Below are 13,320 nucleotides of genomic sequence, written 5' to 3'. Positions count from 1 at the left end.
CTCATACCCCTTTCTAAAGCAATCAACAACACTAATCAACAAGCATGAAATGTTTACAGTACAGTGTACCCACAGGAATTTCTTGATCGATTATCCTGAAAAGAAATGAAAGCTTTGAGCGGGCAAGGGGTCCGAGTCGGTATATGTAGCTGGCTGAGGCGGCGTTGTTCGTTCGTTCTTTTCCTCGTTTCGAATCTGAGCACCGATGGGCGCCTCCGAATCCCTTCTCTCAGAACAACAGCAACGACAGCAGCAGGTACTTTCTTCTTGCCTCTCCTCTCTTTCTCTCTTGTTCTCGTGAATTCCGCTGCTGCTGCTGCTGATGATGATGATGAATCCTTCCTCTTCTCAGCCGATCGATGAGATCACCACCGTCTCCGAGAGGATCGAGGGCGTCGATCCCCTCCTCGAACGCATCCGGGCCCTCAAGATCGTGAGCGCTCTCCCCCTCTCTTCCTCCAACCCTAGAAACTGGCCTCCTCCTGGTTCGCTTCTCATTTTATTCTTTTCTTCGATGGATCGTTGCAGACCACGCCGTTGCTGAAATCTCTGCCTCCTTCCGAGAGCTCCTTGACGGATATTCTCGTGAGGAAACCCTCCTCCTCCAACTCGTCCGTATCAGGTGAGCTCTATTTACTTATCCTTTTCCGGCGTTGTTGTTTAAGGGATGGATTCTGGTTTTCTTCTGTCTCTGGATCCTCTGGTTCATTTTTTTTCCTTTTTTATTTGCATGTTTCTGGAGAAATTTTAGAATTTTTATATCTGAGTACTATTTCTTATATAATTTTTCGCGTGCATTGAGGATGCTGAGAGTGAAAGCAATTTGAGGAACGACTGCCCATACCGAGCTTTCAGCTCTCTGGTTTTCAAGTCGCGAAATTTAAGCTCTCTTGAACTTGGAAAGAATTTTACTTGAGCTCTAAAATTTTTTTAGGTGATGCAGATGTCACAATAAATAGAAAAGAATCTTTGGGCGCAACTGACTTGACACTTAAAACATATTGGTCAGCTAATGTTATGCATCTTCCTTCTAATGACCAATCTGAACTTACCTAATCATGCCCTGCAGCAGTGTAGTAAAGTTACAGTGCTAATGGAAGTAGTGGTGGATATTCAGATGATTCCATTGCACATGGATTGCATGACTTTTGTTCATAGATTTTGGAAAAACATTGATTTTTTTTTCTTTTTTAACCCAAAACGGTAGCTTTGGTTGAATCTAACCTAGCTGAATTGAAGATGTCGGGGTGGTTTTCTTAAGTTAGAAACCTAACATCTAATAAATTTCGCCTCAGTGCAAGCTTAATTTTGCATCAAAGAGAGTCAGGTTGCATTAAGATAGCCAGCCTTATACTAATCATGCATCTTAAATATCCTCTATTCACATTGTAAACACAACATGCTTTCTGAATATGAAGTTTTGGCAGTTATCTATAATATTTACTTCCCCAATCCTTATCATCACCCTGAGATTCTTTGTGTCTTGATGCGCCAAACTACAACACTATGTTATGCAGTCAAATTTCAATGTATATATTTGACTACATTCAAATTTTAATGTTAAAGGCTAGTATTTGCAAGTCACCAGAAGACTTTGATAGATAAACCTTAAATGTAAATTAGATCCACACAGCTAGATGGGAATTATCATCTCCTTGAAGTTTGAAGGTTTATTCAGTATTGAAGCTCTTGCTTCCACGATCCTGGTAAATATTTTTGTTTGCATTCTTTTTGGGTATCTGTGTACCCATAATGGAATTTTATCACAGTTTTCCTATTTTTTTTCTCAGTTGTGCCTTGAAGGTGAAATGCAATTCCTTATATCCAAACCTCCTCTTCTCATCTAGGATCTTTGCAAGGAACCTTGAAAAGTGGTTCCCTGGTTCCATAATCTTAAACTCTCTAATTGATAAGTGAACTTTCCTACCCATCTAATCGACCTTCTAGTTTTCGTGATGGACCTTTCTATTTCCCAGTTTTGCCTTGGCGAGGAATTTAGTGATTGAGGTTAAGAGCTGGTTATAATATATTCTTAAATCTGGATACCATAATTCAATCCATGAAGTCAACCATATGTAACCAGAAAAATTATTCCCTACATTGCATGCACCTGATCACCCGTGCATGTAACCAATCATAGCCACTCATTCCTGTGGGCCCACTCATCAAGCTCTCATCTTGGTGCACCATTATAAGAACAAGCGGCTGCGATACACGGCGTGCACGGCCATTTGGTGCATGCACTGTAGAGAAAAATTTCTTATGTAACTGGGTTTAATACGTATCCGCACACCAATGAGGAAGCATGCCTTAATTACTTTCAATACTTTGTCCTGTTGATTAAAAAAATTTTGCAACCGAATCCTAGCAACTACCAGACACCTGATCATCTTTAGCGGCCATATTTTATTGTATCACCTTGTTCAAATTCTGTTGGAGGATTAATGGGTTGTTTTATTAAATGAAATTTTATCTCAGGACGTATTCACTATGTGATTATTAAGAACACTAAAAAGAAAGATAGGACATGTTATTATCATTTGCAACATGATAAAAGAGCACAGAAAATTACTTCCAGATTAAGCGAATGTCCTTGGTCTTAAGTTGATCTTTTGCCTTGTCTCTTGTATGAGATGTAGCCTATGAGATGTAGCCTACCATACCGATCTCATCTTATATAGCAAGGAAAATGCTTAGCTCTGTTATTGCCCCAAGAGTTTTATCTGTATAATATTTTGGTGTATAACCCTCTCCGATCAATGATTCTCTTGTTTACAATGCGATTTAATCCACGTGTATGCATGATAAAGCTGCACTCCATAACCTCCACCTGCAGCTGTAGGTGGCTTCATATGCTGGTATTTCAGATGAAGCCCATAATCCTGATTCAGTCCCTTCCTTGTACTTAATTTTCTGTCTCCAGGATTTCATACATCATAAACTTTTGGGTATAAGAAAACCATGTTTTATTTTTGGAGATTTTTTTAATGATCATTTGATTAATTTTTTTCACTGTAGGGCTTTTTGAAAGTTTGAATCATGATGTGAATATTTTAATATTTGATTTACTAGAGATTCATGAAATTTGTCGATCATTTTCTTTGTTATAGGTACTTTGAATCCCAAGGTTCTACTAGAGTTGTTTGCTATGTACCGTGAATGGCAGGAAGAGAAGGCCAAGAAAATTAGTCAGAAACAGGTGCTCTTTTGTGTAATATCAGCTATCATAAAGTTAAATTTGTCAAATGAAATGTTAAGAACATCTTGGTTGAGAATGAAAACCTTTTGTTTACTATATATTATCCTTTCGATAACTTTCACAATAGCATTCGTCTCGAAAAGGGAAAACGAACATTTACAATAGCATGGGTTCTTCTCATTTTTATTATCATTTGTTAGAATCTCATTATTTTTTCCAAAATATTCCACCTAAAAGCACAACCATATTTATATAAATGAGGTGGTAGTGTGTGAATATCTCGAATAACTAGGCATGGCATTTATTTTATTAGACATGTTTTATATGGGCATATAGTGGTGGAAACTAGATTGTGGCTTTTATTCTTTATCCTTCAACCTTACAATTTACTTATTTGGTCGCAATTTTCACATTTCCGTTATATCATTAGAACGTTTGAATGAAATTGGAAGGAGTCTTATATTCGCTGATTGGATACAACGTTCGATTTGATCTGACGCCTGTTTAACTCAGTCCTGATCACGATAACTTTTGTGGTCATTGACAATTTGGCATTCTGTGGATTAGATTCTTCACTTTGTGATGTTGACTGGATTATCTATGTAAATTTAAGCTCATAATAAGTCAAATGTTCAACAATCAATTTCTGCACTTTCATGTTTGTGTTGATCCAAACTGCAACTTTCTGATTTTCAGTCTCCTCTTTTTGCTCTAGTTCTAGGCATACATGATAATCCAAGAGGATCTTTATTGGTTTGAAGCAATTTAAGGTTATCAGGAGTCTTCATGATTGTTGAAATAATGTAGAAATGGTCATATCCTGACTCTCAGTATTGCAGGAGGAGATAGAAAACAAGATAGAAACCGCAGATGCTTTGGCTGTTAAGCTTCTTCAGCGATTCAACTATTCAGTGTCGGCTATGAGATCTACTGCACACAGTCTCTCTGAAGGTAATACCCCAGCTTTTCTAGATAATCTGGCAAAGAGAGTTAGAGTTGGGTAATGGATTCTACAATTCTAAAAGGGCAGTGCATTCTGTTTGGTGCAATACAACATGGTTTCAAATACCGATAGGACGTCTTGCAGGACATTGGGATGGGTTACCATCCTGCCACCATCCCAGCATCCCAAGCAGTGCATCCTGAGACATCTCCCATCCTGAGTGTTATTGAAACAGGGTGGGACGGTGGCCCGTCCCAGTCCACCAAAAACCAAGATGGCCCTATCCCCTGGGGATTTAAAACCTTGGAATACAGTACTCTGATCCACCTGCTGGCAACTTAGAACTTGTGCCACACCAAAATCTTTTGCTATGATAAAACTCTTCTGTATTTTGATGTTGGCATGCAAATTTGCAGTACATCCATTGCAAGTAGAAGTGGGTGAATTCAAGGGCAGGCTTACAGAGGTAATAAGCAATTGTGATGCATTATGCAAGAGAATTGCTGCAGAAGGTCCAGAGGCACTTCGGTCATCAGTGGAGCCATTTTCAGCTAGTGGCATGGAACACCTGGACCGTGCCGCATTGCATAAGCAACAAAACCACTGAATATATAGCTGAAGGTATGAACTCAATTTAGAGTGTATCCATTTGCACCCATGCCATGTCCAAAGAGAGAAATGATACATCTGTAACTCAAGGGCATCTGTATCCACTCCGTGCGCAATCAAATATCAACAATCTCCACTTTGATTGGACAGTATAACTAGTCAATGAATTCCGTACTTTGTCTGAACATCAGATCAATTTGCCCATTCACCAGATGAAGATGATCTTCCGAGCAAAAGCTCTAAGATTTATGTTTGTGACATGTTACTTATAAAGTTAGATCCTAGAATATCAGGAGTATCCTGAACGCTAAAACTGGAGAAAAACCTTCATGACCTCTGTTACTGAGACCAGTCTTGACAGATACTCATTCCAATGGCAGATTCACCAACTTATTCATAGAAATCAACACCTATCATCCTTGTAGTTGGAAAATGCTGAACAGCACTTTCAGTATTCCCATATATATCTGGTATACAAGGTTATATTCATCAGTTTTAAGGTTACAGGTTGAAATATATATATGAACAGAAGTGGAAAACATAGTCATCTAGTTTTGCTAGGCATTTGAAGCGTAACATTCTATGGGGGAGATGATACAGCCTTACATTTTGTATATCTATGCAGGGTCTGGATAATGCTACCGACAAACTCATTACTTTCTGCTCATATACTACTCAACACCCAAGAATTTCATGTCAAACAACAGTGGATGGAATGGTTTTGTAGGCCATCTCGGACAGCATCAGAACGGATAGGAAAAACAAGTAGCTGGATAGATGACCACTTGGAACCCTTTGTTACTGGGGTTGGCATGAACATGTTTACATCAGTTGGGAGAACACTAAATGTTGGACCATTCTTGTTCAATCAACCCTTCTCATTTTTGATTTTAAATCTAATCATTACTGCATATGCACCATACTCCATTAGAATGGAAACAACATAGCACAAGTTCTTTAGTCGAGATCAATTGTGGAATAATGTGCAAATGTGTTCCTTAAAATTTCTATAAAAAAAAAGATGGCTTGCATTTAGACATTGGCTGAAAAAATGAAGACTGTGGACGGTAATCCCCATGCCCTACCATTTAGCCGAACATTCGTTGTCGCATAGATGTACATGTAGGTATTTTCCTTGGTTTATCTGACAAGTAAATTTTAAATATTTAGAAGTATGGTTTTAATTTAAAGGATCCTCCATATTTTTGACAAGCACTTCTGAAAAACAGCATTAACCTCCAAGGACAATTTCCATCCCTATGTTAAGGAGGAATAAGCAACAAGGACAATGTGCTGACTTTGCAGTTTTAATCTTTTCATTTGTGCCGGCTTCACCGCCGCTGACCGGGTTGAAGGATGATCCCTCTGATGCTAGATGCCATTCCAAAGTACCAAGGAGGATTTACTTTGATGCTTGTAATTTTTAGAAGTATCGATGATTCGTCCATCTTTGTCCAACTACTTCAAAACAACTGCAATACCAAGTTTAATAAAGATAACTACCACATCTATGACCCTCAAGTGAATACAGGTGCAAAACCAATGACAGGGTCATGTGCCGTCCTGGGCCAAGTGGAAATAATTTAGACATTGCTTCATCTTTCATGGATGGTAATCACCCACAGCATCATACTAACTGTACAAAGAGGTAAAACAACATGAACAAGGTATCTAATCCAAATGAGCACTCCAAGAAAAAAAAAATTCTCAACCATGGCCTGTCTCAGATAATGATTTTTCGCAAGGAATGCTCTCCCGAGATTCTAATGCTCACAATACATCATTTTTTGCTCACAATATAAGACCAACCTATATATTGGTATTTAGGTGCTAATACATAAGTTGAGGTTTCTTTGCACCCAAGCATGTTAGAATTAGAAAAAACCTTGATCGAAGACCGGGTCCGCAGGTGTGTGTGTGTGTGTATATATATATATAACTTTTTTTTTTTAAGGAGGGTCCATTCCTTCACCACCTTCTATCCTATACCCTCGCTTCACTCCATTCAGACTAGAGCCCAAGGCAAAGAACAGACCGAGTCACTGCCAGTAGAATCGAGACTTGGCATAATAAAGGTTTAAAGCAAGGACTAATGATTTGATGAATAGACTCCTAGGCCGTATCTAAAGTGGCAAGAGGTTGTACTATCTGAACCACCAATTTGATTGTTGTATATGGGCAGGATGATGAAGGACATAAGTCATTTTGAACAAAGACGAGAGAAACCCTTCCAAAGTATCCCTTGAACATCTTTTATCTTTAAAATCCCAAGTCTCTCTTACAAAGGCTACAACCATCAGAGATTTTTCTAGCAAGTTAGAATCTTCAATTGAGAACATGACATATTGGCATGAATTTTGGGTCACAACCATCTCATGGCCAATCTATAAAAAGGTCAAAACAAACAAGAGTTGCACTTCCACAAACAAGAAATAGGTGCCTTCATTCATTAGAAAGGGTTATTTGGAAATGAACAGAAGTGCAACGAGAATACGACAAAAAGCGTAGGATAATTTGCAAACATTTGTCACCATGGATTCAAAATGGAAGCTACGAAGACACATTCAAGTAACTGAGTTCGGACATGGAACGGAAGGATTAAGAAGGCACTGACGTTTTATACCGATACTGCAAGGAGTTATCCATCCCAACAGAAGAGTACCTACCATATATTCTGTACTAACGTCAAACTAAAACTAGCATCATTGGTGCAGTAAAAAACAGGCTTCCATGATTTCCTAATCACTATAAGACCTGTTTGAATGCGGAATAAGCCGGAAATGTCCCTAACTTCGAGAAATATCCTTGTCAAACGCCTAGAAAGGTCATGAAATACGGACTTACATGCCGACCATAAACGTACACATAAAAAATATCTGTGACAACATTCAAACATTTCAAAATTCAATAAGCATTAAATGCATCTTATTCTCTTTCCGCGAAATACACATAGGCCTTCAACAGTACAATGAATATCTCCTTAAAAAGTTATTCGACAATCAAACATCACCTTGAATAGATCCAACAAACATACCTGGAGAGCGGATTTACTTTACTACCGATAATGAGTTGCATATAATATATGATCCCACGTATTACGAGATGAGAGGTGTATATCAATCGCATGGCCACAAGTGGGATACAAGAGAGATGAATATCTCGGGCACGGCCAAAAACCGCTTTCCACACCTGCAAATGTAATAGCGATAGATCCCACTCGCGCCTCGTAAGAAAGATTATAACAACAACATCAACCAATTGACCATTTCGAGACTTGCTGCAATGTCTTAAAAATTCATGGCGTCAAATCTTATTACTGCAAAAGCTCACCGCACAAAGTTGATGAAGCTTTGATCATGGTTTTAATGGCCAAAGTTCTTGGGGTTTGAAGCATTTTGTGATGATATTGTATGCAAATAGCTAGAGAAGTCCCAGCCCAATCTTATAGACTACAAATGATACTAAAAATATTTTTCATGGCTGGGAATAAATTAAAATTAAGGCCGGCTTCCTGGTCATCAACCAGTTCTCACGATGACATGGGCGTCAGCCGGTTCTGAGGATGATGTGGACGCCACTGTCTGTGTCCACGGTGTCGCTCATCTCACCCATTTTGAGGGCGAAGGTAGCTTCTTCAAAGGGCTTCTGCATCTGTCCCCTTCCAAAACGACCTGCAGCAGTGTGGAATACTATGGTCAGTGGATCAGATCAAATACTAATGAAAACGCCTGGACAAGGCCAAAAGAGATGGGCAGATATGTTTCTAGACTTGTTGCGCACATTAAGGACAGACTTCTTCAAACTTGACAAGAACACATTTGAGGCCATGGTGAATCAAATTTTACTTTAGAAGCTTCTTAGTTTTACTTCCAACTTCCTCAGCGTTAGCTGTCCCACATTAGTTACATTATCATGCCCATCTTGATGTTAGCTCTTTCATGTATCAGTTACACTAAGAAGCTTACGGTTGTCTGCTACAGAGTAGCACTTCTCTGCAGTGACAACCATAGAGTCCTAAATCTTCTTATAAGGAGCAATATATCTCTAATCTGACTTGTAGTAAAATGAGCAAGATTTTTTTAAAATCAACTGTTGTAAATCTGCATCCTGTGGCAGCTATTAATTAGAATTTGTTTTTTTTCCCCGAAAAAGAAGAGGGACTGAGGCAACTAATTGTTTTCCTGAACCTCACCAGTGCAGCATTCTTACAATACCTGGAAAGAAAACTTCCATTAAATATCTCTCGATCTTGCAATTATCGATAAAATATACTTGAGATATTAGAGAACCGCCTATATTTCATAAGTAGCTTTGCTATCAGTTCCACTGTGACAACAAAATATTTACAGTTGAACAATAACAGGTCACGTGAATTACACTGTTACAAGGAAAATAGGGCCCATGCTATAGTGGGATTTAACTATGGAATGAAAAGAAATGTTTGCGATATGGTGTATTTTACCAAAGCACATTAGATTGGTGAAGCAAACTAACAACTTTTCAACATTGACATAATAACCAAAGCGAATCAACTGTAAACAGTATTTGTTGTCTCCATGAATTTCACAGAGATGCGCATAAGAATAGCAAGCGTTGATGCAAATGTTAGATGAACTAACAATATAAATTAGATAATAATGCATTTAATGTGGTCCAAATTCATCATTATCTCCATTTTGTATTCCACAATATATACAGCATCAATATAACCTATACATAGATGAAACATCAACTTCCGACAATATAGATAACACTTTGTAGTAATTTATCTTCAAAAAACTTGAACAATTCAGTTCTATTATTCAAATGCTTAATACAGTATTTTGAGGCTCCATACCAGGGTTGTATCTGCATCCAACTACATAAAAAAATCATTTTAATTGATACACAGACTACAAAGAAAAAATTACACCTACTATCATCACTAAAATGATGATTCCCCATCCAAAAAGAAAATTGAAAAAATTATTACATAAGGCATGGAATAGCTAATGGTATTATACTATGTTGGGTTTCACTTTTAAGATGTGGTATAATTCGTGTTTATGAACTTTCAGAATGCTTTCATTACCTCTCCATACTGCAGTATTTCAAACCACACTTATTTCTCAAAAACAAGTGGGAAAATGCTCGAATAATTTCACTAAATATTTTCCTCAACTCCCTGTTTGAAACAAAAAAGGCTCCTTTCAATTGGCCTTGTTTCACACAAGGCATATGTGAGATAACAAATCAAGTCTTCCTTCAGCAAAATATCAAGAAAAACAAAAATATATTCTTGCAGAAAAACTAATTTATATATATATATATATATATATATATAAATTAGTTTTTCTGCAAGATGTGTGATCAAGGCATCCAGTAGAATTTTATTTATTTATTTCCCTAAAAGAATGTACTAATCTTTCTATCTAACCATGGAATTGGCTTAATGAACCCTTCGCTATTAACCAGTCTGAAGGCCTGCTATTAATGCTAAAGCAAGGTCATCTCAGATTCTTTCTCACAACCTGAACTCATATATCTTATCACCAATGCTTGAGAGATGGAAGTTTGTGGCAATGCATAAGCTTCATGCATTTGCCTAAAAGAAATAATTGTATTGTAAAAGTAAAAAAAAAGCAAGCTACAAAATAACACCAAACTTGGTAAGAGAGAGGGGATCTAACATTGCGTACTCCAACTACAGATTTAATGTCTGTCTAAAGAGTCGGTATGCCCTCCTACATACTAAAGTTGCATAAGAAAATATCCATATTTTTTCTCTCATTTTCAGTGAAAGCAATCAAAATCTCTCATAAAACCATTGAAGCAAGGCTCAACGCATTCACCTCATCCACATGTCTTGTACAGCCACCTCAAATCTTGAGGAAACCTAAGGTTACATATGCATGGACCATCTAAGTTGATTACCCACAGCTTTATTCATTATAGAAGCATCTGGTTTGGGAATAAAGCAAGCATAAGACATAGAATAGGATATATGCCTGCCAAACAACTTTCTGAGAATAGATATAAGCAAGGTTTATTGTGCCAATCAAATTTGTTTGTTTCGTGCATAACTGTTCCCAGGGAAAGCTGACAGAAGCTTTTTCTACCATAGAGCCTTCATTTAAGCCTGTCTACCTTTTATAATGTGGGGAAACCCCCAACCAAAATTTATTTCAGAAATTGAAGCTATACAAGAATAGGAATAACTTGTGGCATAACTATTCCAATAAGCATAGCTGTTTTTATCCCGGTTTTTCTCATTCTCAAACCAAACATGGATGCAAATTTGCAAAATCTATCATGGGTATTCACCAACGGTCCACCACATCAGCAATTTCTATAATGTGTCCTCACTAGTGAGTCCTACCATGCAAACTTTAGATAACTAGAACATACAAATCTCATCACACTGTTACTAATCTTGTGTGGTTGTATGAAGTTTATAGCCAAACATATTGACCTATAAAACATCACACCATTTTGTCGTCTTATAAAAACTTATATTATATTTCCATAATGCCAAAGGCATGCAAAGATCGACAAACAATTGCCAGTATGTACCCTCAAATATTGTACATTAATCTACCACTAATTTCTAAGACAACTTAGTTAATCTTTTTCCTCCAAAATCCCTTGCAATAATACATTAACTCCTCTTAAGACTACACCCATATACTGTTCCTCCAAATTCTAATTGTGGGGAAGATGTTGAAAGAACACACCATTGCCTCTTGATTCCAATTTAGTGGCTACATATCAGCCACTTATCAATTTTTTGGGTAAATATAGAATATAATATTTCTCTAATGACAACAAAAGTAAATAACAAGCAGTTAGATAAAAAAAAATAATAATGTGAAATAGATGAGATATAATGTACTACAAGAATCAGACTTGGACATATACCCAAGTGTCTAGCTCAGCAAGAAAGAAAAAGAAAGATGCAAGGATATGTAGGATGACATATAAATATAACTAAACTATAAATTTATACCTTTAAAACATTATCTCTTTAAATATTAAAATGAAAATATTAAAAAGTCATTGTTAGTTAAGACCTTTCAATATGCATGTTTTTCGTTCAAACATCGCAACCAACTTAAAGATATTAACAAAATAATATTTTACAAAGTTATTTTAATACCTATAACCTTAGCAAACCTTGAAATGAACTACTCACTTCTAATATCAAACTTGAGGATCAAACTTATTGTTGGAATAGTTCAACTCACATATTGTTGGAAGAGTTTAATTTTCTTCTAGTCTCTAAAAATGGTTACCAAAAAGTTTCATAAATATCCAAGCATCCAATATGTATCTGATTCGATTTGTATACATATCTGACATGGATTTTTCGAGTTAGATGCAGGTGTCTAGGTAACAGTGATTTGACCTTGATATATATAATGTCATTATCTCGAAGCAAAAGTTCCATAAACAGTCTCCCCTCTTTTCCTTTCTATGTTTATTATTTTAGTTTTTATAAAACTAAGACGGGAGAAAGATGATGGCGGGTTTTGAACCCAAGTCACCGGTATTTGGCACCTGGTGACCACCATCTAAGCTGGCTAGCACCCTCTCGCCTCCTTTTCCTTTCAAAAAAATAGAAAATAAACAGATCACTATCACATATTTCTAGCAGATGAACAGAACGCATATTTCCAGAAGATGCAGCATACATAAAGTCCTAACCTACAAAATTAACTCTCATATGGCATTAATTTATTGAACCACACGATTCTTAAGCATGGAATCTCAGTTCATTCATTGTTAACAGCCAGCCATTAAATGAATTCAAATTATTTACATAAATATTTTAACGCAAGAAAGTATTTCTACATGCCAAAAGCAGCGGCAGAAAGAATCAAAATTACATTCTTTCATCAAAACCTAAACTCTAAATACAACCATGCCTTTGAAATTGAGAAGCACACACCCATGAATCAAAAACACTTCACAAACAAAGAAAAAAGTTCCTGAACAAAATCAAGAAAAAGCCCAAATCTTATCAAGGAAAAAGAAAAAGGTTTAGTTCCGACTAACGCATCATGGAAGCAAAAAAGAGAAAAACGAAGAGAACAACAGAATCCCAACGATCAGGAAAACCCTGACCCTAACCCTAATGTCCGAACATCGGATCAAATCTGATAGGGAGGGGGGGGGGGGGGGGGGGGGGGGGGGGGGCATACCCAGATCGCCGCCGCGCTTGGCGGAGCTGCAGTCCGAGTGGCGGGCGGCGACGTCCTCAAAGCGAGCCTTGCCGGCGATGATGTCATCACGGAGGGCGCGGAGCTGGCGGACGGCGGCGTCCCTGGTGGTGGCGGAGATGATCCGGCCGTCGGGGTCCTTCCAGGAGGCCTTCCGCCGCGATCCCTCGTGCTTTATCAGGATGTGCGAAGCCCTCACCTGCTGTTCCGATGCCATCTTCTTCTCCTCCTCTTCTTCAATTGTTGCCACCGCTGGATCGCAGAGGAGGGACAGTCTTGGGCTAGATTTTATAGACCAGAGGAGAACATAAAAATAACAGGTTCGGTGAGGCGGCGACTTTTGGGCTATTGGAGTGAGGAGCCGACATTCC

General features: G+C 37.8%; 2 protein-coding genes across 2 annotated transcripts; one reads left to right on the top strand and one right to left on the bottom strand.

Annotated features, from left to right (window-relative positions):
- The first annotated feature begins 105 nt into the window (after nucleotides 1-105).
- On the top strand, nucleotides 106-5,662 carry LOC103719899. Its single transcript, XM_008809382.4, has 7 exons — nucleotides 106-256; nucleotides 353-433; nucleotides 529-622; nucleotides 3,111-3,199; nucleotides 4,039-4,150; nucleotides 4,559-4,763; nucleotides 5,377-5,662. Exons 1-6 carry the CDS (start codon nucleotides 206-208, stop codon nucleotides 4,747-4,749), a joined length of 618 nt encoding a protein of 205 aa, XP_008807604.1. The 5' UTR covers nucleotides 106-205; the 3' UTR covers nucleotides 4,750-4,763; nucleotides 5,377-5,662.
- Nucleotides 5,663-8,034: 2,372 nt separating this feature from the next.
- On the bottom strand, nucleotides 8,035-13,319 carry LOC103719898 (peptidyl-prolyl cis-trans isomerase Pin1-like). Its single transcript, XM_008809380.3, has 2 exons — nucleotides 12,932-13,319; nucleotides 8,035-8,422 (listed from the first exon to the last, which is right to left on the bottom strand). The coding sequence occupies exons 1-2, from the start codon at nucleotides 13,164-13,166 to the stop codon at nucleotides 8,298-8,300; spliced, it is 360 nt and encodes a 119-aa protein (XP_008807602.2). The 5' UTR covers nucleotides 13,167-13,319; the 3' UTR covers nucleotides 8,035-8,297.
- Nucleotide 13,320: the final 1 nt, after the last annotated feature.

The sequence above is a fragment of the Phoenix dactylifera genome, chromosome 2 (genome assembly GCF_009389715.1).
Source record: "Phoenix dactylifera cultivar Barhee BC4 chromosome 2, palm_55x_up_171113_PBpolish2nd_filt_p, whole genome shotgun sequence".
Lineage (NCBI taxonomy): Eukaryota > Viridiplantae > Streptophyta > Magnoliopsida > Arecales > Arecaceae > Phoenix > Phoenix dactylifera.
This window is presented reverse-complemented; position numbering and strand designations above follow the sequence as displayed.

Excerpts from the sequence above, each read along its gene's own strand:
- LOC103719899 (XM_008809382.4), top strand. The coding sequence starts at position 206 with ATGGGCGCCTCCGAATCCCTTCTCTCAGAACAACAGCAACGACAGCAG. Across the intron at positions 434-528 it reads GCATCCGGGCCCTCAAGATC|ACCACGCCGTTGCTGAAATC; the intron begins GTGAGCGCTCTC and ends GGATCGTTGCAG. Across the intron at positions 623-3,110 it reads CTCCAACTCGTCCGTATCAG|GTACTTTGAATCCCAAGGTT; the intron begins GTGAGCTCTATT and ends TCTTTGTTATAG.
- LOC103719898 (XM_008809380.3), bottom strand. The coding sequence starts at position 13,166 with ATGGCATCGGAACAGCAGGTGAGGGCTTCGCACATCCTGATAAAGCAC. Across the intron at positions 8,423-12,931 it reads CAAGCGCGGCGGCGATCTGG|GTCGTTTTGGAAGGGGACAG; the intron begins GTATGCCCCCCC and ends ACACTGCTGCAG.